A 22,936-nucleotide genomic window follows, 5' to 3' on the forward strand; every position below is an offset into this window, starting at 1 on the left:
TGCATTTGGTTACATTTAGTTTCAAATGAATACATTAACACAGAGGATTTTACTGTGTATTTCAAGCGGCTTAATCTGAATTTTGTCAGTGGCCCACCTATAGCCTGTCTTGCAAGTTTGCAACTAGTGTAATTATTTATTGAAATGATGGTGCCAGGGATGTTTGTGTGAACTTCTGTGAAGTTAAAGGGATGAAATTACATCGATATAATACCAATTATTATCTAATTATTATTAGGCCTATATATTAGTAGTGAAATGTTTTCATATAGGTCCTACCGGTAGTCTAGTAAGCATGAACAGTCTTTTATTTTTACCTCATTTTTGTATTCACAAATCTACTATAGGCTATAGATGTGCTGATGAGCTTGACTTGCCAGTGAACTTTTTGTGTAGTATTTCTCCATCCAAGATAAATCATTCATGACTCATATGACTTTAAAGTCTTTATGAATATTTTAAACTCAGTGTAATTTTCTTTGCACAGTTCTGCTTCTGTATAGATTATGTGAGGCATGGGTGTGCACTGTGTTCTGCTGATGCGCTCTGTAGCTACTGCTGCAGTGTGAGTTTGCAGATCCACGCTAAGCCATCTGGGACCCACACCTGCTGGCTCATTGACAGAATCTTTGTGCACGCACACACGCCCACGCTCACATACACATTTTGTAGAGAGTTGTCTGCCCCATCTGATGCCACATCGACCACATTATAGTCTATATATGTGAATTTCATCCTTTACTGCCTAAACTTTATGCCTCTTTTGTCCACCCAATCAACATGGATGTGCAGGACAGCCTGGACAGGTGTGCCTGTACAGCCAAGATTGCTAATGAAGTGTAAAGACATTGTTTATTAAAGCCTAATTCGTGGGTACCTTTATACGGTCTTAGAGTTAAATTAACACTGGAATGTAGCCTATAACATATAGTAGGCAGTAGCCTATAATACAGTACTGAGAGAGGCCAGAATGAAAAAGGATAACTACACAATATCTACAGTATACTAGTGCAGATCATCAATGAACTAAAATAATACAGCATTCACACCTGACCACAGTCTGGGATTGTGAGCTTCTCTCATCAGCTGTTGTCTCCTGTGAGAAGGCAGATTCTCTCTCAGTTGCACCTACTGTATAGCACCTATTGATTACACACACACACACACACACACACACACACACACACACACACACACACACACACACACACACACACACACACACACACAGAGGGTGAATGAGTTCACTCCGCATCTTAAAGGAACAGTGAACAGTGGCAAGAGAATCGTGTATATTCTTCATGATGCCTCTCTTCTACACTGTTCAAGAATGGATAGATCAGCAAAGTCATTTTCTGTACCAACATCTCATTTTCTGTGTGACTGCTACTGTGTGCTCTCACTGAAGTGATTGTGTGGGGCCAGTGCGATCCAATCCCCCTCCCTCCCCTACAGTACCTTAATGTAGTTTTTGACATGTGAGAAATGTGTGCATTTGTGTTGAAGTGTTTATCTGTGTTTTCCGTGTTGAGATACATTCACTGTCACATTATCTCCTATATCATATCTCAGCATCCCAGGGGAAGGGAAGCATCCAGGACCGAAATAACATGCCTAACCACCTCCCTCTAACAACCTCATCTATTATATATGAGAGGAACTGAGAAGAGTAGCAAGTTTCGTGTTTTGATGGTGTTATATAAATATCGTACTCATGGTTTGATTTGTAAAAAAAAAAAGGGGGGGGGGGGGGGGGGGGAATTAACGCAAATCAAATATTGATCATGCTATTCATGCACAATTCTTTATAGGTTACTGATTCAGCCAGCAACTACCAAGTTAAAGAGGTGGTGCGTAAATCTAAATATGTCTTCCCTGTGTATTTTTGGTCCTTCCTGAAAGCTGAAAGCCCCAGAGTCAAAAGGCCCAATAGAAATACACTGCTTTATAAATCATTCCCTCCCCTTTTTACCTTACAGCAACTCTGTGGGTGGTGCATGTGGCCACATAAAAACATACTTTTAACACTTTCTGTACACTTTTTTGAAAAAACATCTTCCAAGTTTAATCATAATAGCGGATGGTCATGTACAGTAGGGGGGGAAATCACGGCACCCTGTCTTTAAGTGAAATGTAGCTATATGGTTCTGATCCCATGCACCATTTTGTCTACCTGCTTCGTTTAGCTTGGTGTGTGTTCTTTCCTTTTGTAGGAAGGGAGCTGGGAGGTGGTTGTTACCTGGACTGGCTGCAATAAAGGGCTGCTGATCAACTCTCTCACCCCTACCTGGGCCACGTGTTTTGGTTGATAGAGTCGATACCCCCTGGTCGAAACTTTTTCACTGCTGTGAAAATGCTGTGCCGTTAACTAAACACTGCTGTGCCGTTAACTAAACACCTACACACAGTAAGGTTGTCAAAATTGCTGCAGTAAAAAGTGTCCATTATCCTATACCCACACAAATAATTGGCTGAATTTCCATGAGCGTAGGTAAACGAAAGATGGCTTGAGGAATCTTTTGATTGATTGAATACTTTACAGTCAGACATTTAGGCCAAAAAAGGATAGCACAAAAAAGTCCAGGGGACTTGTTTTCATTGTGGTCCTATGTATTCAATTCATCAACATGGCAAAAATCATACATACAGTCAACAAATACAAAATGTACAACGGAGAAAAAGGAAAATGTCGGCAGAGAATGAAACCCTATGCACGATGCATCCCAACTTGGGACTCCTGCATCACTGCCCTCCACGCTCTTCTAACTATCATCAGAATCTTGAGCTCTACAGTGTTGTTAACTCTGCTGTCACACCGCAGTCTGTCTACATAGGTGGGGCGCCTCTTTCCCCTACTAACTGCACCTTCTTGGGTTGACTCCCACATTGTTGGTTTGCTCGATACCAAACAAAAGTAATGGCCTTTAACACAGAGGAAAACCATTTCCACTGCTAGTAGGATAGTGCTCAAGGTAGTCTTGGTGCCTGGACTGCTTCGACGTAACAGGTTCAGAAGGTCCAGAGGGTACTTGCCAGGAATGTCGTGCATGGGATGAGGAGGGGAGAGTGTGGAAATCTGACATGGGAGACATCATAATATCGAGGCATATATAAGGGCCATGAGAGGGGCCTTCTATGCCCGTAGCAAATCAGAACGGGCATATGTCAGAAAATCTGGGATTGGTCAGCCTCACATGACATTTCAGCCAACCAGACTATAAAAAGGCCAATTTCCATTATTGGCCAAGTTTCATGTGACGCTATAATATAGTACTATAAAACAGGTGAAGTGGGCGCAAACCTCCATCTGAGTAACGGGTAACGGGTAAGGACCTAGTTAATTATTACTTGCGCAAGCAGAGCGCGAAAGTACTGTAATCGGCTGGGTATGTAGGTGTTTCCCTTTTATGAAGACCGTAGCCCTGAATGGGATTCTGGAAATGTATGTATGTATGTATGTATGTATGTAGATGTCTCCCTTTTTTGAAGACCGTAGCCCTGAAATGGCTGGGATTCTGGGAATGTATGTACAGTATGTATGTCGGTGTCTCATCATTAACAGCCAATGAGGGACCAGGATTCCTGGTGATGTCACTGGTGATGTCAGCAGAGTTTGGTAAGACTGAGCGTTCTTGGTAATGTCTTCTTTAACATCCAATGAGGCCAGCGGTGCACATCTCGTGGCACGCCATGTGCACGCCATGTGTGGCCTGCTTGTACATTAGGTGCAAGTTGGCACCTTGGCAGAGTGCAGTTCTAGTTAGTACCCCTTGGAAAGACACAGAGCCATCAATCGTGTGATGACGTCATCATCACCATCAATAGGTGCTACCTGATATGAACGTAAAGGTTGATGTCATAGTATTGAGGCATACTGTACAGTATATAAGGGCCATGAGAGGGGTCGTCTATGCCCATAGCATAGCATATGCCGTATGGGCATAGATGGGCATAAACAAGCATATGTCTGATAAGCTTTAGGATTGGTGAATTGATGAGCTTCACGTGACACTTTGACTGGACTATAAGTGGGCCAATTTCCATGATTGGTCGGGTTTCACTTCACTATGGAACGGGTGCAAACCTCTAGTTGTTTAATGACGTTTTGTCTTGAATTTCTATCCCACGATTTTGTAACACATTTTTCACCCGGTGCCAATTGACTAAGCTGTAATCCTGGGCGCTACTCTACCTCTGCCAACCTGGGGAGGGCCCCGAACTGGCCCCGAGCTTCCTTCAGTGCATGAGGAGTGAACAGGCCGCTTCTTTTCACCTGACAGGAGGGATTTTGCAGGACGTAGCGCGTGGAAGGAACACGTTATTCCTACAAGTTCCTTTCCCCTCCATCATCAGGCATGCTGGCTGACCAGGGGGAGGCAGTATAGAGACCAGGATTACTGCATGTTTTTGTCAAGGTACCCTAGGGGACACAGAGAACATTCAAACTCCACACAGAAAGGCCCTTTTGCCAACCCCACCTAGGGTATGGGCACTGATGATGCAGAGGAGAAAACATGCCCCCAGTGCCCACAGCCGGTCAAAACAAAACATACCAAAACAAACAAGGCAAGAAATATTTCTCTTAGTCATGGCTGCCAGTTCCCACCTGATAGAGTTTTGACTGCTCCAGATCGTACTGAATAACTGCTAGCTTACATAACGTATTCAGATTAGGACTCAAGCCTAAGACATACAGGTCACCACCAGGTGTGTCATCCCTTCTGGGCGTTTCCCCTTGGGACCTTCCAGCAGAAGGTCTCTGGATTGAATTTCCACACATCATTGAAGGCCTAGGGGCATTTGTAGCCACCAAATGTACAGCTCTCCATTGTAGGTAAAGGCTGAATGATCCCTGCGTCCTTCTGGAAGAAGCGGTGTAGAAGATGTGTTCAGCCAGCAGTTGGTCTCTGTGTCAAACACTCTGATGGTGTTGTAGTACTGACCCCGATTTCAGCCCCCAATTACAAACATCTTTGTCCCGATGATAGTGGCAGAGTGACACCATGACGCAGGAGGTGGAGTACCTCTAGTGTTAATTAAATACCAGACCATAGTGGTGCATGTCCAACTTGTAGATGTCATTAGTCTGTCCAGTCTGGGTCCATCCTCCATGGATATACCGTACATGACCTTCCCAAAGACACAGGCTGAGTGGTTGTACCTACCCTCTGGAACAGTCCCTGAAACCTGTGGTTTGAACCATCAGACATCAAATGCATAAAGAACATTGCAGTAATGATATCCTCCCCAGAGGTAGACAGTATCTTCTATCAGCACAGCTTTGTGACCCTGGTGCCTGGGTGAAAGCTCAAAATGATGTTCTCCTCTTCCAGGTGTCTCTGGGGTGAACTTCATCCAGCACAAAGACACTGTGTTGAGGACATGCACATCCATCAGATCGTCGCTACCGTTTACACCGAAGTAGTAAACCTTGTGACCGGGTCCGACAACTGCGTCACAGTAGTAGGATTTCCATTCAGATGCACGGTCCAGCCTAGCATTTCTCACATCGTAGATCGGGTCAGAATCATCAGCCCTGCTCCGTCACAGAATACAATCGTCCTGTTGCGCTCGCTATATTACTTATTGGAACCTTTTGTTGTATGTTCTCCCAAATCTTTAGATACTAAAGTATATAAAATGTAGGAATCCCAGAAGTAATGTTGGAGTGCCCGTTAGGCAGATTTTTATGACCATATATGTTGGAGTGCCTGTTGGGTAGATCTTTCTGCCTATGGTGTTCCATGTGAGCCCACACTGTTTCGTAGGAACAGTATTTCTAGTTGTTATTGTTGTTGTTGTTGTTTGTCATTATAATATGATCATTATAATATGATCCCTCGTAGTCACCTACCTAATTTTTATTGTAGGCCTACATATATCTATAGTCCTGTTTTTTCTTGAGGCGTATATGAGGTCAGTTCTTTAGCACACTGCTACTGCCTCTTGACCCTTTTCATTTTACTTACTATAAATTAAGTTGAAGTGTTACCTCTCTTGGATGGTCACCTTTAGTTATGATAAATGCAGATGATTGTGCCAACATTTGTGGCTATTATCTGGTCAATTTTGAACAATACATTTTGGAAAGGAACTGTAGACCACAATGAGTTTTGAATCCTAATTCTGACCCGACCAATTTTTAACAGAGAGGTCAGAACAGAAGAGAGGTAGAACCTATATGTTCATTTCCTGCCACCATCTGGTGGTTATCATGTCATGATTGAATTAATCACAATAGCACTCTTCTACAAAAAGCTTTTGCAGTCTTGCTTTTGCTTTGCAGTCTTGCCAAATAAATTACATTGACCGGGTCAAGAATAAAGCAGATGGGAGGCTTGACTCTGCACTGACATGACATTGTCTGTCCTTGTAGGATGAAGGAATGGAGAGAAAGAGAGAGAGAGAGGGAATAGCCTATTCCCTCTCTCTAGCCGATCTACATGCTCACAACGCCTCGCGCTGCGAGGCGTTGTGAGCATGCAGATCTGCTATTTTCACAATATAACCGTGTTATACAAAATGTAATGCCTCTTTTCCATGAGGACTCCCATCTTTGCCATACCCTATGTGGAAAACAACAGGGTTGTGAGGGTGATGATGAATGAAAGGACCTCCTTTGGAGTGGAGGTAGAAATAATAACATAAGGGAGGGAATTGATGGAGTGGGTGGCAGAGAAGAGAACAGGGGAGCAGGAGAAATAGAGACAGTCACCTTGGCAGGGACAATTGTAGAAAGAAATGGCTGTCTGGCAAACATAGACATGACTCAGCTGTTGTACAATTAGGTTTTGGATTAGATTACCTTGTTTAGACCTATGTTTGGGATAGCATGCCACCACAACATCTTCAAACAGATATGCAAGAGCATAAGGGGAAAGAGAGGGGTAGAAGACACACAATTAAGTTAAGGATGTATCTAAAGTGCATAATAAAACAGAGTTTGTGTGTGTGTGTGTGTGTGTGTGTGTGTGTGTGTGTGTGTGTGTGTGTGTGTGTGTGTGTGTGTGTGTGTGTGTGTGAGGGCTTGAATAAACTGGAAATAAAACAAAGAAAATGTATTTATTGTATTTATTCTCACCATTGATCCAGTAGTTGCACATGTGTGTTTGTTGGCAATGGCAGAGATAATTTAATAGTTAGACATGATGCGTTTATTGATTTAAGTTTCCAGAATATCTTCTCCTTTTCAAAAGCACCATCTCCTGGACGTTTGTGAGAACGACAAGGGGTGTGATGAATAGTTTGCACGTTTGGTTATTTTTTGTCCAACAGAGGGCAATGGAGCTCTAAGAAATCAGTCACATTAACTTCCTGTTATCAAGAGCAAGAGGGGGAAGTTCGAACTACGCGAGACTACTGATGTTTACCAATTAGATGACCGACAATTATGTCCAGTAGGCCTATGCCCATCTCTTTATTAAACAGATGGATCCAAGACAATAACGACCTAGTTCGCAAATGGAAGGTAAGATCAGCTGGATAGCCAGTATTCATTGTTGATGCAGTTCCGATACAAGACTGTCATATGACCGTAATATCGATGGCCGTCTTGATCCATGAGGCTAATGCAGTCCTAGAATGGCTGATATTATTTTGTATTCCATAGACCATAGCCCTATGTGTTCTATACATTACAGACATTGTGGTTGTATAATACACAGCCATAGTTGGCTGTAGCCGCAAGCAACTCTTATATCCTATTTTTAATATCTGGAATCAAATTGCACATAATACAGGAGGCAGCAGGACGTTGCATTATTGAAAACGAGCGCTTCCAACACTTCATCACAGCTCATAACATGTCTACGCCTACGGTGGATTTTTATGAAACAAAAAAACTTTGCATACAGAAAGAGGATAATTGAAGCTTTCTGTACAGCTGCAATGTTGGTGGATTAGCTTACTGTAGTAGTTCACTGTTGCTAACACCACAGTCCTTATACAAGATAATACATTACTCTACCAAGCTAATGTAGCCTATTACTCACTGAATTGGTTCAGCCTTTCCCCACTTTATTGTTCCAGCAACAAGAAAGAGGAGACACCTTCATCCAAGATCAGGACCAGAGCAGACTTAGATCATATTCTTCTGAGTTTCACAAACTTTTAAGGACAATTCAAGGTGGTGCATTTGTTTTGCATTTTCTTTTTGCATACAAGTACAGACAAAATATATAGACTCCTTTATCACCTGTTTCTCCTTTCCTTCTACCCTTCCACAGGTGTCCCCACCGCAGCAGATCATGCCCAGTTGGAGTTAACAGTAGTGTACAATGCCTGTGTCCTCTCCCTCACTCAGATGCAGTACCCAGAGGCAGAGCTTCTCCTCATACAGGGCCTGGAGAGAGGTACATTATGACATTGCTTGTAAGCCCTTTAATATATAATCAGGATTTGTGTTATCCTGTTAAACCATGGCATGGATCACTTAAATTACCAAAAACATTACTCTTTTGCCCTCTCTCTCCTCTCATCAGCCCAAGGGGTGGTTGGGGGTGAACCATTTTTAGATCCACTGTTGTTTTGGCGAGCAGCTCCCAAATCCCTGGGCAAGTCTGTTTTGTATTCGTCCATAAAGCAGCTGTTCTGCCTGCAGTGGGCCATCTGGCTGTCCACCTGCAAACTAGAAGCCATACAGGATTTCCAGGTGTGTCACTGAATCTTAGTATTAAAAAAGAAAGCATTCAAGACAAAGACAATCCCTTTTTATGTGTCTTTGTCTTATGTGTGTTTGCCATTGCAGCCTCCTGAAATGACTAGCTATTCATTGCTTCAACATAATCTACTACATAGCAGGCAATATTAAATAGGATATTTACAGTGAAAGCTACAGTATGCATGTGCACACACACACACACACACACACACACACACACACACACACACACACACACACACACACACACACACACACACACACACACACACACACACACGTGACTTTACAAAAGGAGATCTTAGTTACAACAAAATAATTTCCTCAGTTATATAAATGATGATACACATTGAATTGGCTTAATATAATATGATCCTAAAATGCACAGTACTGTATCTACAGAATGTTTCTGTAACTGTTATAAATACACATGTCAACTAATAGTAGGGGTGGCAGTGGCTTAGGAGGTAGAGTGGCTGCCTGGGAACCAGAAGATTCCTGGTTTGATTCCTGGCTCCTCTTGGCCATGTCTGCGTTGAAGTGTCCTTGATATTGATTTGAATGGCTAAATGCAACACACATTGAAACCAGTGATTTGGATAATATTGCAATAGAAAAGCAGACCATTTAATAGTTGAAATGTCATTTTGCCTTTCTGTGATGGAGGAGGAGCTGTCATCTATGTCTGAGGAACTAGTTACTGGAATGGAGAATGAAAGGAGGCGTGTGACATTGAGTGAGTCTCCTGAAACACCACTAGTTGTGTTGGAGCCCAGAGAACTAAGTGATCTACTGCAGATCTGCACCGCCATTGCTCAAGGTCTGTATCCATCAGGGAGGTTGTTACTGGTACCTAATCTGTTGATGATGATAGTAGATACAGTACATAGATCATAGTACTAGAATACAGCTCTTTAATGTGTGTGGGCAAGATAGCAATATTAGGGAAAGCGCAACAACCACGGGCACACTTCCAGGGGCAAATAACGGTGTCTGCATAATGTATAGCGGGTAGTGCAGCCGTAAGATACTGTTTAGGGACAGTGCCAGCTGCCTTCTATGTAATTCACAGGTAGCGGGTAGTGCCAAGTGTTAAGGTGGCACGGAAAATAGAGCCCTACTATGTTGGTGGCCCCAAGTGTCCGTGAGAGATAACTGTTTTGACAGCTGCACACTATTCACTGGTGCACCCCAAATCCCTTGTATTTTTGTTTAAGATTAGATTGTGTGGCTTTAAACATATTTAGCTTTGTTTTTTGTTTTTCAGGTGCAGAGTTGCTAAGCGAGGCTCACAGCTCCGAAGCTTTGTCTATTCTCCAAAACATTTGCTCACTTCCTGCCCCTAGAACTCTCCTGGCAAACACACACCTCCTCTCAGGCCTCTGCCTTGCTCATATGGTACACAGACAGAGAACGTCATCAGACACAAATACAGAAATGATAGCATGTGACATGCTAATTTGTCCGTCCTGCTTGAAGCATTACTGGGAATGTGTGTTTTGTTTGCATTTTTCAAACAGGGTCGCCTGCAGATGGCGGTGCAGTGTTACAGGAAGGCATTGGAGACAGATTCCAACTGTGTGTGTGCTCTGTACCAGAGCACGCTGATCTATAGACAACTGGGCAACACAAAGGCTGAGATACAAGCTCTGCAGCTGCTGCACTCAGTATGTAATACACAGACAGATGGAAAGTCTTTTGTGTTCACATATCTATTTTGACACATTAAACGCTTTCAACCTAGCATCCCTATTTCGAGCATGTAATTATATGCAAACATTTCTAAAATGTAAAAACAAATTATTTTTTAAATTAAGATTTCTTTGCTGTACAGATGCTGATGTTGCCTCATAATACAGAGTCTGGCCCAATGGGAAGCAATCTCCTGTACCCTTCCTTGCTGCTCCGCAGCCAATCCCTGAGCCGTCTGCTCTTAGTACCCTCCTCCCTTAGCATACTTCACAGTCTGGCTTTGAAGAGTGTTCTCCATGGAAGGTAAGAAGACCAGTGTCTGTTTACTTACTACACTCCTGTATAGACAGCCTTGACTGTTCAGTATCTCAAAAACAGATTTGGTTTGAGTGTAGCATTTGGTTTGAGTGTAGCATGCTATTGATTATTTGTTAATTGGCTGTGGGTGTTTACACAGGGTGTCAGAGGGTGTAGAACATTACCTGGACCTTCTGGCCACCCTTCAGTCAGATGACCAGCACACTGTAAGCATTCAAACAGACTGCATGACACACAGTAACATCTGTTTATTTCTATGTATAAGTTCATGAAATGTTTTGTCCTGCCATTTTTGAGGATTTCACTTGTGTGTACTGTGTCAGGTGCATGCTGAGGCCCCATCCCTCCCCAGGTTACCTGAGCTTCATCTGGAGGCCGGCGCTGCCTTGTTGTTGGCCCGGCGACCGGCTGACTGCATGGCACTGTGTGATGAGGTCATCAACACAACACTGGAGTTGCTGCCAGAGAAGCTGGTGTTGGAGGAGCCTGTAGAAGAATGTGATGCTGAGTTTGGTTCTGTAGACAGGCTAGGCAGTAGCACAGACCAGGACAGACTGGGGATGCTGCTCTGGTCTGGGACTGCCCTTCTCCTACAGGCTCACTGCCAGGCCTACCTGAAGGACTGGAAAAATGCTGTGACTCTGTACACAAGGTTAGAAGGATGCAAATCTCTGTCGCAAATCATTCACCCTTATTGCCATTCTGCACACATATGAGAGTATTCTTTATTTCATTTTTTTTTTATCATAGGTCTATCAATCTGCTTGTGAAAGTGCAGGTTAAAAAGAAAGGTGAGTGTTTTTTTTTCTTTCTTCTTCGTCTGTTTAGAGAGGGAGTGTCTATTTACACATACCCAATACAAATTTCTAGGTGTTTGATATGCATTATATATAGCTCATAGTCTCAATGTCCAACCATAGGTTTTCAGTCCCAGATTCCCCTTATTGACATTGTTGGCAGACAAGCGTCTGGCTTGAATACACTGCAGAGGCTGAAAGGGCTGTCACTAGCTGGAAGGGGTATCAGCTTCACCCAAAGGGACCAACTGAGAGAAGCACTCCGAGACCTCCAACTCTGCCTACAGGCGTCACCAGGCACAGCATCATTATATACATAAAATCTGAATCTATTTTATATGAATTTTCTTGTATGTATGAGTTTTGTCTTGATGTTATTATTTTCTGTCCCCCAGAGTGTGTGAATGCAGGCCAGTGGCTTGGTGAGGTGCTATGGAGGCTGGGGAGGAAACAGGAGGCTGTATCCTGCTGGGAAAGGACATGGGCCTTTGCCGCGGAGTCCTCTGTAGTGTAAGATGCCATCATTAGTATTCACTGTCTTAGCTACTCATTTGAAGATTGATGAATAGTGCCACTTGCAGCAGTGAATGAATAAAATAAATAAATGTCTGTATTGGTCAAGAGGGGCTCATCTCATCAGTCATGTAATGCTGTTACAAAACTATATACTGTATATTTAAACCCATGTAATAGGTTGCAATTTTAGAATATCTAAATGTCTATATTTTGTATTCCAGGAGTCTTCCTCTATACCTACAGGACCTCCACTCTGGCCCCACCCTGGACCCCACTGACCTCCGTCACAGAATAGAAGAACTCACTCACACAAAAGAGGGACTAGAATAATATATATTGCTTGTCAGGTGAATCCAGTGCAGAAGACACGCAAATCCCAAACGTCTTAGGCTGGGTGCTTGATCAAAAGTTTGTCATTTAAGCAAAATAAAGAAACTCTGCACACCAACAAGACTCCTGTTTGCAGATTGATTTCAGTTTAACATTTCAAGCCACCAGGCTCTTCCTCATATTTACTGAGTTCTTCCCTTCATTAACTGGATAGACATGGTAATAATATCAAATGAACACATATTTTCGTATTTCATATTTTTACAACACGTAACCCTACCCTCAGACCTGGTGGTTTGAAACATTACACCAAAATCTGCTTGTTTGGTGTGCAGATTTCTTTAATTTGCTTAATTGTCAAGTGAATCTCTCACAATCCAAAATATCCTATCCACCTGTTTCCGCAAGACTTTACTGTAGCATTATCTGCAGGACACTTCCGGTTAACAGCAGACATACAAGCTCACGTCGCGTCGCAGATGCAACCGTTGTGAGCTTGTAGATCACACTCGGCTGCTACGCCGGAAATGCCGCTCGCCTTCTGCGGAATGCACGATGGGATGTTGGAAAGTTGTGGATACCAAACAATAAATGTAGAACAACTTATCATGTTGACTGGCTCTTGTATGGTCACTATATATATATATATATATATATATATATATATATATATATATATATATATATATATATATATATATTTATTGTATGTTTTTTTTTTGCCAGACCCATGAAATGGGTAGGCCTACATAAGCAAATGTTGGTCTGTCCCTTTTCTATATAAAGGGTATATATGATGATGACATGATGATGACATGCCTACAAAAGGCATGATGTCATAAATGATGATGACAGACAGGGGGTCTGGCACAACCAGGTTGACCTGGTCTAGTTTTATTACACATGCCCAGTGTAGTGTTCTCAGGGGCACAGACTATTGTAGTAGTAAAATAAATAATACAATAACTGTAAATAGTTGCAACTCGTTGGCATTGTTTTCTGGAATGTTGAATAAAAGTACATTATTTTACGGTGATATTGTATCATTGGTTGGGGTTACTGTATGAACTATGAAGCAAACAAGCATCCCAATTTTATAACAATTGTTTTTGTTTTTTTCCACGTCCCTTCGTTTTATCAACGCGGTGGGACTTAATTGGAGGACAGACGGCAAGTGACAGGCGTTATTAGACCAATAAGAAGGGACGTAACAAACAAGGACATCCCACTCCTTTCCAACTGGCCAAAGTTCCACAATATTCCAGAACACGTCACGCCAGTGGTTCGTCTCAGTGGTCGTGCGAAGCAGTGGGCGTGTTCAAGGACGTTTAACAAAACCGATGCACGCGCGACAGCCAATCAGACTATAGAACTGTCCCAGGCCACGGTATAACTATAAAGAAATGCGAGGAAACTGCTCTTTCCAGTCATATTAGACAGAAACAAGGACTAACAAATCTTCGCCGACGTTTAGCTAGATTTTCTTTATTTATATCTATTAATCCAGGTGGACGACCATGGCCTCGGGAGGGGAGTAAGTACAACCGTGTGTGTTGTAACGTATCATACGATGCCCTCGCTTCGGCTACGTTGTTTGGTTAAAGTTAGCTCGTTAGCTCGTTGTGTGAATGTGATGAACTGTCCGGCTCGCTAGCAGGCTGGCTAATCTGGGTCAGTTGCCTCAGCCTCCGCATTTTAAGTGGCAACGTTACGACGCATTGTCGTTTACTTGTCCCGTCAACAACGACGACCGCGGCAGCACGGTGTCACTTTGGGGACTCGTGCGACAACAAGAAAAAAAAGTGACAACAAATTGCCGTGGTCCTCCACAAAGCGCAGTCAACGCTGCTGCGCTAACAGGCTAGTGTTAGCCTAACGACCACTAGATCAAGGCTAGCTCTCACCGCTATGTCACCCATGAGCCCTTGTGCTCACAGCTGCGGTAGCCCAGGATGCTCAGCTTCTCGTCTGTAGTAAAAAATAAAAATACGCTTTCGCTATTCACCAAAACAAAAACGTTTCTAAGATGTCGAAAGCCTACTTTCCTTAGTGGGAGCACTCGGAGCCCCCCACCTCACGTCTAAAATACACTTTTTGGCCAGAAAATAAAATATTTCACCGGAGGTTTTAGCCACTCCACACTGCATACATATCTTGTCAATAGAAACTTCCATAGACCAGATTTTGCCTTCCGGTGAAATATATTCTTTTCTGGCTAAAAAGTTTATTTTAAACTTGAGATGGGGGGCTCAGAGTGTTCCCACCATGGAAAGTAGGCTTTCAACTCACTAAAGCCGTCTTTGTTTGGTGAGTAGCGAACTGTTATTTATTATTTTTTACTACAGACGAGAGGGTGCGCAGCCTGTACTGTGAGTGCAAGGGCTCATCGGTGACAGCGCGTAGAACTAACGCTATGGACCAGAGCTAGATCAAGGCCAAAGCCATGTCCACCGCACCGGCATGTTGGCCTTCCCCGGTTATAATTTCACCTCTATATACTACAGACTTACCATTAACTAAAGGATCATCCCATGTCTGTTTGGTTAACGTTAGAATGGAAGGTCGTTTTTTTGTACGTGCTAGCTTTAGATAGCAAGCTGTCAAAAGCCATTCATCATCACTGCACCAGCCTAGCATGCTAACTAGCCGCTAGCTTGCATTCATTTAATCTGATAAACATTTAAAAAGGCTTTCATTTCGATATATGTAAAAAGTGCTGTCGCTTAGTACTCATTTCAAGTGATTGGGGTGTACAATTAAGTTGGCAGAGAATTAAAATGTATTGTCCGTAGTTGTTTTTCAAAGGGGATAATAAAGTTTTTTTTAAATCCTTTTGCTGTGTCATCTGGGCTTGCTCACTCGCCAGTCAGCTAGCCGAGAGAGGCTAACGCTAGCCAGATAAACAACACGAAACTGAAACTTTGAAACATACTCTAAGTAAATCAGGGTTTCTAGAACCCTCCTGCTATTTTAATATTGGCAGTGAAATTAGTCGAGAAATATGAAATCTGATTTTCACGCTTTAGCTGTTGCGCATGAAGGACCCTGGTTTTCTGTTACTGCTGCTGTGTTTTGACAACCAAAGAGTGTAGGACTGACTGTCACTGACGTGAACATTATTCCAATCAGTGATCACATCTTAATCTCCGTTTTTCACAGTACCAAAAATGATGATCTTTCCACTGCCATTCTGAAACAGAAGAGCAGGCCCAACAGACTGATTGTCGATGAATCTATCAATGAGGACAATAGTGTGGTCTCCCTCTCTCAGGTAGTAATTCTATCACACATTGACATACCGGTATTAAAAATGACTTGAATGTGAGCTGGCTTTATATATAGATAGATATTACTTCTATTTCTGTGATGCTTGTGTCAAGTAATGTAATTGATGGTGCTTATTATTTCTTACCTTTGTATTGCTGTATGGCACAGGGTTGTCAACATTGGACGATCAGAATCCAGGAGATTTATTTTTTGGGAGGTGTGCGGAACTCCCCTACCGGGGTCTGGGGGTCCTCTCCCCAAAACCTCTTAACAGATTTATATTTTCCTGTGTTCTGTTGAATTTTGTGCATGTTTGATACTTTTATCAGGCTTGCTTTACTAGCACTGTACAATTTCAGCCGTAAAATGCCAAATTATTTGATGACTGAACCAAAGGACATCTTTAATGATGACTTCAAATTTTTAAGTTATTACTTAAGTGAATAATGTGTCTGATCTTTCTTGCATTGATAGCCCCACCCCTAAAGCGGGGGGTCTGGGGGTCCTCCCCCAGAAAAAAATTAACATAGTAGATGTCATTTCCTGTGTTCTGGTGAATTTTGGGAGTTTGATACCAAATCCAGGAGAAATCCAGGAGATTTGCCAATCCAGGAGCATGCCAGGAGATGGGGTCAAAATCCAGGAGACTCCTGGGAAATCCAGGAGAGTTGACAAGCCTGGTATGGCACGGCTGTGGCTGAGGAGGTAGAGCAGGTCCGTGGGTCGGCGGTTCGAATCCCGGCTCCTCCTGTCCACAAAGTGTCCTTGCGCAAGACACTGAACCTCACATTACCTCAAATGAGTTGGTCGCTGCTCGCTTGCCACCATTGGTGTGTGAATGTAGGAAGTGAGGATGCTGGCGTCGACTGTTGGTCGCTTCATCTCCCAATGAATGAACCATTGTAAAGTGCTTTGAGAACTTAAAGCACTAAAAATGATTTCAATAGGGCCATTTTAGAGCCGAATTTATTTCGGTTCGACTCTGTCATTCAGAGATTCGAGGGGGTGGGTACTGTCATTAATTTGGCTGTTCGGTGCTGCAGAGATTCTGTGACTCCCTGAATGAAATAAATTCGGCTCTAAAAGTTGAGTATGCATCTGCCCTTACTCTGCATCTGTAACTTCATAAAGAACTTCATTGCTGCATCTGGGTGACTGAACTTTCTATGCAGGATCAATAAAGGTATTTATCAATGCCCTGACATAAAGTTTGTTTGAATTTGCATTCAGATCAAGATGGATGAGCTGCAGCTCTTCCGTGGGGACACAGTGCTGATGAAGGGAAAGAAAAGGAGGGAGACTGTGTGCATAGTTCTGTCTGACGACACCTGTTCTGATGAAAAGGTCCGCATGAACAGGGTTGTCCGCAACAATCTAAGGGTCCGTCTGGGAGACGTCATCAGGTGGGGAAACTTGCATGTCTTTAACTTAAGATAACTTTAGTTGTAAGCTAGATAATTACTAACTTAACACCCCCCCCCTCTCCAGCATTCAACCATGTCCTGATGTGAAATATGGAAAAAGGATCCATGTGCTCCCAATAGATGACACAGTAGAAGGGATTACTGGAAACCTGTTTGAGGTTTACCTCAAGCCTTACTTCCTAGAGGCATACAGACCCATTCGCAAAGGCAAGTATCACATCAACCTGGTTAGAAAGTGCAACTGCATGTGGTACTGGATGAAGGAGTGAACCTAATATTTGGATTCTTCGCTTTTCTCTGAAGGTGACATCTTCCTGGTCAGGGGGGGCATGCGTGCTGTGGAGTTCAAGGTGGTAGAGACTGATCCCTCCCCCTACTGCATTGTTGCCCCTGACACAGTCATCCACTGTGAGGGGGAGCCCATTAGGAGAGAGGTGAGTAGCAGAAAGCTTGTACCGTGGGTGGGTGGTATGACTTTGTCAAGATTACACATTGAACATGGCATGAGATCTTATCTTTTGTGTGTGCAGGACGAGGAGGAGTCCCTAAACGAGGTTGGCTATGACGACATTGGAGGAGTGAGGAAGCAGCTAGCTCAGATCAAAGAGATGGTGGAGCTGCCTCTGAGACACCCTGCACTGTTCAAGGCAATAGGAGTCAAGGTGAGGTGCAATTGACAAGAGACCTTATTTAGCTCTACACATGCGCTGTACCATGTACCTAAATTTATAACATTTTCAATATTCCCTCTCCAGCCACCACGTGGTATCCTGCTGTATGGACCCCCTGGAACAGGAAAGACCCTGATTGCTAGAGCTGTGGCAAATGAGACTGGAGCCTTCTTCTTCCTTATTAATGGTGAGAACTAGTTGAGCTATAACTCACAGCAGGCCTTGCCTTTATATTGTCATATATTTTATGGCAAATCCCAGTACTCAACTGACTGACATGAAAATGACAGCTGCCTATCAAGCAGCTGGCAGGCAGCCCTCCGGTAAAGTGTCATCTGTCAATTCTCACCACAGGAGCTCCATCAAGTGATCTTAATTAATCCACAAAACCTGCATCATATCAGACGTGAACGGTTGACTTCTGCTCTGGATTTCACAGTAAAGGCGTCTGTTACGACTTGTATGTTGCATGTTTGTCAAGGCCCCTTGGTGGAGACCTTTCTAGTAAAACGACAAATATGGCAACATGAAAACCATAGCCATGGCCCATTTAAACTATTTTAAATTTCGTTACAACCCTGTTCATGCAGACCTTTTCATTACAGGGGACTTTCCTATGGAGACATTGCTCTGTCCACTCCTCCATAGTTATGGCTACACAGAGGTCAAAGTTTACCCTAAAATCTGTTGTCAATTGACCTAGTTAGCAGCCTGAAGTTTTCCGTAGCCACAAAGTTGTATAGAACATACATGGCCCTTAGCTATCCTGTGTGTATGTGTGTGTCATTTCAAATACACAAGTATATTTTGCTTGAGCTGAACTAAAAGTTTGTACTTGTTCCAGGCCCTGAGATCATGAGTAAGCTGGCTGGAGAAAGTGAGAGTAACCTGAGAAAGGCCTTTGAGGAAGCAGAGAAGAATGCCCCTGCCATCATCTTCATTGATGAGCTTGATGCCATCGCCCCCAAGAGAGAGAAGGTCAGGAGAGGGAAACTAAACTTTGATAACTGTTCTTTATTACTTTTTCTGTCCCGTTAACTGTTTTTGTCTGTCTTTTTAGACACATGGAGAGGTGGAGAGGCGTATTGTGTCTCAGCTACTAACCCTGATGGACGGTCTGAAGCAGAGGGCTCATGTCATCGTCATGGCTGCCACCAACAGACCCAACAGCATTGATCCAGCTCTTAGGCGATTCGGTAAATACACATTTCTCTATGCTTACCATAGGTCCCCCTGGAAGAAAGTTGATAAAGGTGCTAAATGCCTTTTTGGAGGGGTGAGCAGAGTCGTGATTGGTGCCCATAGCGAATCCAGTATTTAGCTTAAAGCCAGTCTTGCCGGTAATAAACACAGGTTTTAGAAAGAGCAGTTTGCCTGTGCAACAGAGGTTGGCAATTGATATGAGGTTTCATTGAATAAAAAATGTATGACTTTGACCAACCTTAGAAGAGGTGCACTCCTTCCACTGAATTCTACAGCACCTCTTCTAAAAAGCTCTATAGGAAACCCTGCTACCAGGAGTGGAATTGGATACAGTTTTCTTTAGGTTACTATAAAGTATAAAGTATTATACATTTAGTATTAAGATTATCTTGACCCAATGTTGTTTACCGTCCCTCGTCAAATATTAATTTGCTGAGTTTTTCATGGCAGTCATGGCAGTGTCCTGACCCCCATCCATGTATGCTACTGAATACAGCGAACATGTGGATGAGAAGTAGTTTTTTAAATAGATAAACATCAGCTTTATTGGGATCAAACAGACCATGTGGTTGTTTTGAAGGGACATATTTAAGGAAGATCCATCTTGTTGGTCTGTTTTTGCATGTGTATGGAGGCACTAGTACAGTAAAAGAGACTGTGCATGCGTGTGCTGTAGCACCAAGGAATTGTTTATACCCCTAGCTAATTTCATAATCCCTGCAATAAAGTAGCTATAATTTGCAAGTTCTAGCTCGAGCCAAGGAAAGACCCTTTGGTCAGACACAATGGCATCTGTACCACACTAAGATTGTTCTCCCCCTTCCAGGCCGTTTCGATAGGGAGGTGGACATTGGCATCCCTGATGCAACAGGCAGACTGGAGATCCTACAGATTCACACCAAGAACATGAAGCTGGCTGATGATGTTGACCTTGAACAGGTATCAGTTCAACAGATATCCTTAGGACATTTGTTTGACCTCTTGTTCTATCAATGATTGTGATATTAATATGCAGTCAGAGGAATTGCAGATTCAAAGTACCTGTAGACATCCACATTGTGGCTTAAAATACAATGTGTTTTTCATCCAATGTGTTTTTCATCCATTTCTTTGTATATCTAGGTGGCCAATGAGACCCATGGACATGTGGGTGCAGATCTTGCTGCGCTCTGCTCCGAGGCAGCTCTGCAGGCCATCAGAAAGAAGATGGACCTGATTGACCTGGAGGATGAGACCATTGACGCCGAAGTCATGAACTCCCTGGCTGTCACTATGGATGACTTTAAGGTGAGAACAGTAAAGCGGTGTTTCATGTGACCTGTAGTGTTGAGCTCTCCCTAACATGAGCTCTCCCTAACATGGTTCATCCTGTTATTCCAGTGGGCCCTAAGTCAGAGCAACCCATCAGCATTGAGGGAGACGGTGGTGGAGGTCCCCAACATCAGCTGGGAAGACATAGGAGGTCTGGATGATGTCAAGAGGGAGCTGCAGGAGCTGGTGCAGGTATGCCACTCCGCAGATATAATGTGACTGAAACGGGCACAACACAGTCTGTAGCTTTTAATATGATCAATCTAAATTTCTCCTCTCCCGTCCTCAGTATCCAGTGGAACACCCAGACAAGTTCCTGAAGTTTGGCATGACCCCATCAAAGGGTGTGCTGTTCTACGGGCCCCCTGGTTGTGGTAAGACCCTGCTGGCCAAGGCCATTGCTAATGAATGCCAGGCTAACTTCATCTCCATCAAAGGACCTGAGCTGCTCACCATGTGGTTCGGAGAGTCGGAGGCCAACGTCAGAGAGATCTTTGACAAGGTGAGATGAGGTTACTGCTGCAATACTCTAAATTTTGATATAGGCGAATGTTATGGATGGTTTGTTTGGAAATGTCTGGATAATGCTGCTCTTCAAATTGTAATTTTTTTTGTTTTCGTGTATGTACCTAGGCTCGCCAAGCAGCTCCTTGTGTCCTGTTTTTCGATGAGCTGGACTCTATAGCCAAGGCAAGAGGTGGCAACGTGGGAGATGGTGGTGGAGCCGCTGACCGTGTCATCAACCAGATCCTGACAGAGATGGACGGCATGTCCAGCAAGAAGAACGTCTTCATCATTGGAGCTACCAACAGACCTGACATCATCGACCCCGCCATCCTGAGACCTGGCCGTCTGGACCAGCTAATCTACATCCCCCTGCCTGACGAGAAGAGCAGGATCAATATCCTCAAGGCCAACCTTCGCAAGAGCCCCATCAGCAAGGTAACTACTGCTGCAATGGAAAATATTAAATAACCCACACATGACAAACAAACTGGGCCGAAATGTCCTCATAATTTCCCACCACCCTTTCTAGTTCAGAGTCAATACTTTATTTCCATTTCAATGAGACATTGTATTGTCTCCTGAGCACTCATCAAATTCCAACAAGTACACACATATATATATTATATATATAATACGTATATACTGTATATATCCACACACATGCATAAAAACTTCCAACAAATTAAATGAAACACAATTGACTGCTCTTTTCTTATTCAGTTTTTACCCTTTATTTAGCTCCTTCATTGGCTGAGCAGGTTACACCTAACACTGAAATGTGAAATGAAGAACGTGAAGAAAAGTGATTAATAAAGTAAAAATATTCTCTGATCATATATTTTTACTCATTGGTCTCTGACCTAATGTCTTGTATCTACAGGATGTTGATATCGACTTCCTGGCCAAGATGACCAACGGCTTCTCTGGAGCTGATCTCACAGAGATTTGCCAGCGGGCGTGTAAGCTTGCCATCAGAGAGAGCATTGAGAATGAGATACGCAGAGAGAGGGAAAGGCAGACCAACCCATCAGCTATGGTCAGTGTTGTACTTTATCACTTTCCATTCACATTTCCATCTTCATCCCCCTTCTTTGCTGTTCTGCCATTTGAAAGTTGATCTCAAAGGGCATCTTTCCCCTAATGAATTTTTGTAGGAAGTAGAGGAAGACGACCCAGTGCCTGAGATCAGGAAGGACCACTTTGAGGAGGCGATGCGCTTCGCTCGTCGCTCAGTCAGTGACAATGACATCCGCAAATACGAAATGTTTGCACAGACGCTGCAGCAGAGCCGTGGCTTCGGCTCCTTCAGGTACGTTTGACTATTTTTGTGGAGATGATGAGGTAAAATTGGGCTTAAGTGGTTAATCGGATCCATTAATTTAGTCAAATTCATTTTGTATTAATGTGTTTTTTGTACATTTCTTTTTCCCCTACATCCAAAAAGTAAAAAAAATCACATTGTAACATGTCTACTACTCTCTCTCCCCCTATCTCTCCTGACAGGTTTCCCTCAAGTACAGGTGCAGGGGGTACCGGTCCTGGCAGACAGGGGTCAGGAGGAACTGGCACCGGCCCTGTTTTCAATGAAGATAATGATGATGACCTTTACGGATAAGCATATACTGCCCCTCAGTGGCCAGTCCTGGGATCACACCTGTACAAAATCTCACCAGATTCCAAATTTTTAGGACTTTGTGCTTCTTTCATGTGTTCCTTTTTTGTATAATTTCCCTCGGGTGGAGAAAGCATGTAGCCGTTTGGTTTGCTCTGGCTTAGTTGTTGGTTGGGGGCAAGGGTTAAGATTTGAAAATGGAAAGATTGTTTGCCGTGGACGGGGGAGGGGTGTTGAGTGGCCTCATTCTCAGTATATCACAACTCTACATCCTGAAAGGCTTTAGTGATGGGATTCTCTGCTAGACTATATGAAAGAAGAAAATACATATTGCTAATGACTTCCTCTCTTTTTTTTTATGAACAGTAGCATATAATGTATTAAGAGTTTGTCAAGGTTATGTTGTTGAAAATAAAATCTCAAATGGAAATGTTACCAATGTCAGCTTGAGTTTTTTGAATGACAAGATTGAACTTGATTTGTTCAGGGTTCCCACGGTCATGAAATTCCTGGAAATGTTTTGAAATTAGAAAAATATTTTTCCAGTAGTGGAAAAGTTTTGGAATGGAAAAGTTTTGGAATTGATCAAAGTTCCGGGGAAAAAATGGCTAGGCATTGTTTTTGATTAT

General features: G+C 43.1%; 2 protein-coding genes across 2 annotated transcripts; both read left to right on the plus strand.

Moving 5' to 3' along the window:
* Positions 1-780: 780 nt before the first annotated feature.
* Positions 781-12,678, plus strand: fancg (FA complementation group G; the record flags this gene model as incomplete). Its single annotated transcript, XM_080738607.1, has 15 exons — positions 781-806; positions 5,334-5,421; positions 8,029-8,125; positions 8,226-8,351; positions 8,538-8,650; positions 9,326-9,479; positions 9,927-10,057; positions 10,180-10,326; positions 10,494-10,654; positions 10,809-10,875; positions 10,993-11,321; positions 11,420-11,460; positions 11,590-11,763; positions 11,862-11,976; positions 12,204-12,678. The coding sequence occupies 15 exons, from the start codon at positions 781-783 to the stop codon at positions 12,310-12,312; spliced, it is 1,878 nt and encodes a 625-aa protein (XP_080594733.1). The 3' UTR covers positions 12,313-12,678.
* Positions 12,679-13,684: 1,006 nt separating this feature from the next.
* vcp (valosin containing protein) lies at positions 13,685-22,742 on the plus strand. Its single transcript, XM_080738360.1, has 17 exons — positions 13,685-13,846; positions 15,472-15,583; positions 16,810-16,982; positions 17,068-17,210; positions 17,307-17,437; positions 17,534-17,665; positions 17,759-17,861; positions 18,519-18,652; positions 18,735-18,870; positions 19,704-19,816; positions 20,000-20,164; positions 20,258-20,380; positions 20,478-20,690; positions 20,822-21,130; positions 21,576-21,731; positions 21,850-22,004; positions 22,199-22,742. The coding sequence occupies exons 1-17, from the start codon at positions 13,830-13,832 to the stop codon at positions 22,308-22,310; spliced, it is 2,427 nt and encodes an 808-aa protein (XP_080594486.1). The 5' UTR covers positions 13,685-13,829; the 3' UTR covers positions 22,311-22,742.
* The last annotated feature ends 194 nt before the right edge of the window (positions 22,743-22,936 follow it).

Source organism: Nannobrachium achirus, assembly GCF_963921795.1.
Source record: "Nannobrachium achirus genome assembly, chromosome: 12".
NCBI lineage: Eukaryota > Metazoa > Chordata > Actinopteri > Myctophiformes > Myctophidae > Nannobrachium > Nannobrachium achirus.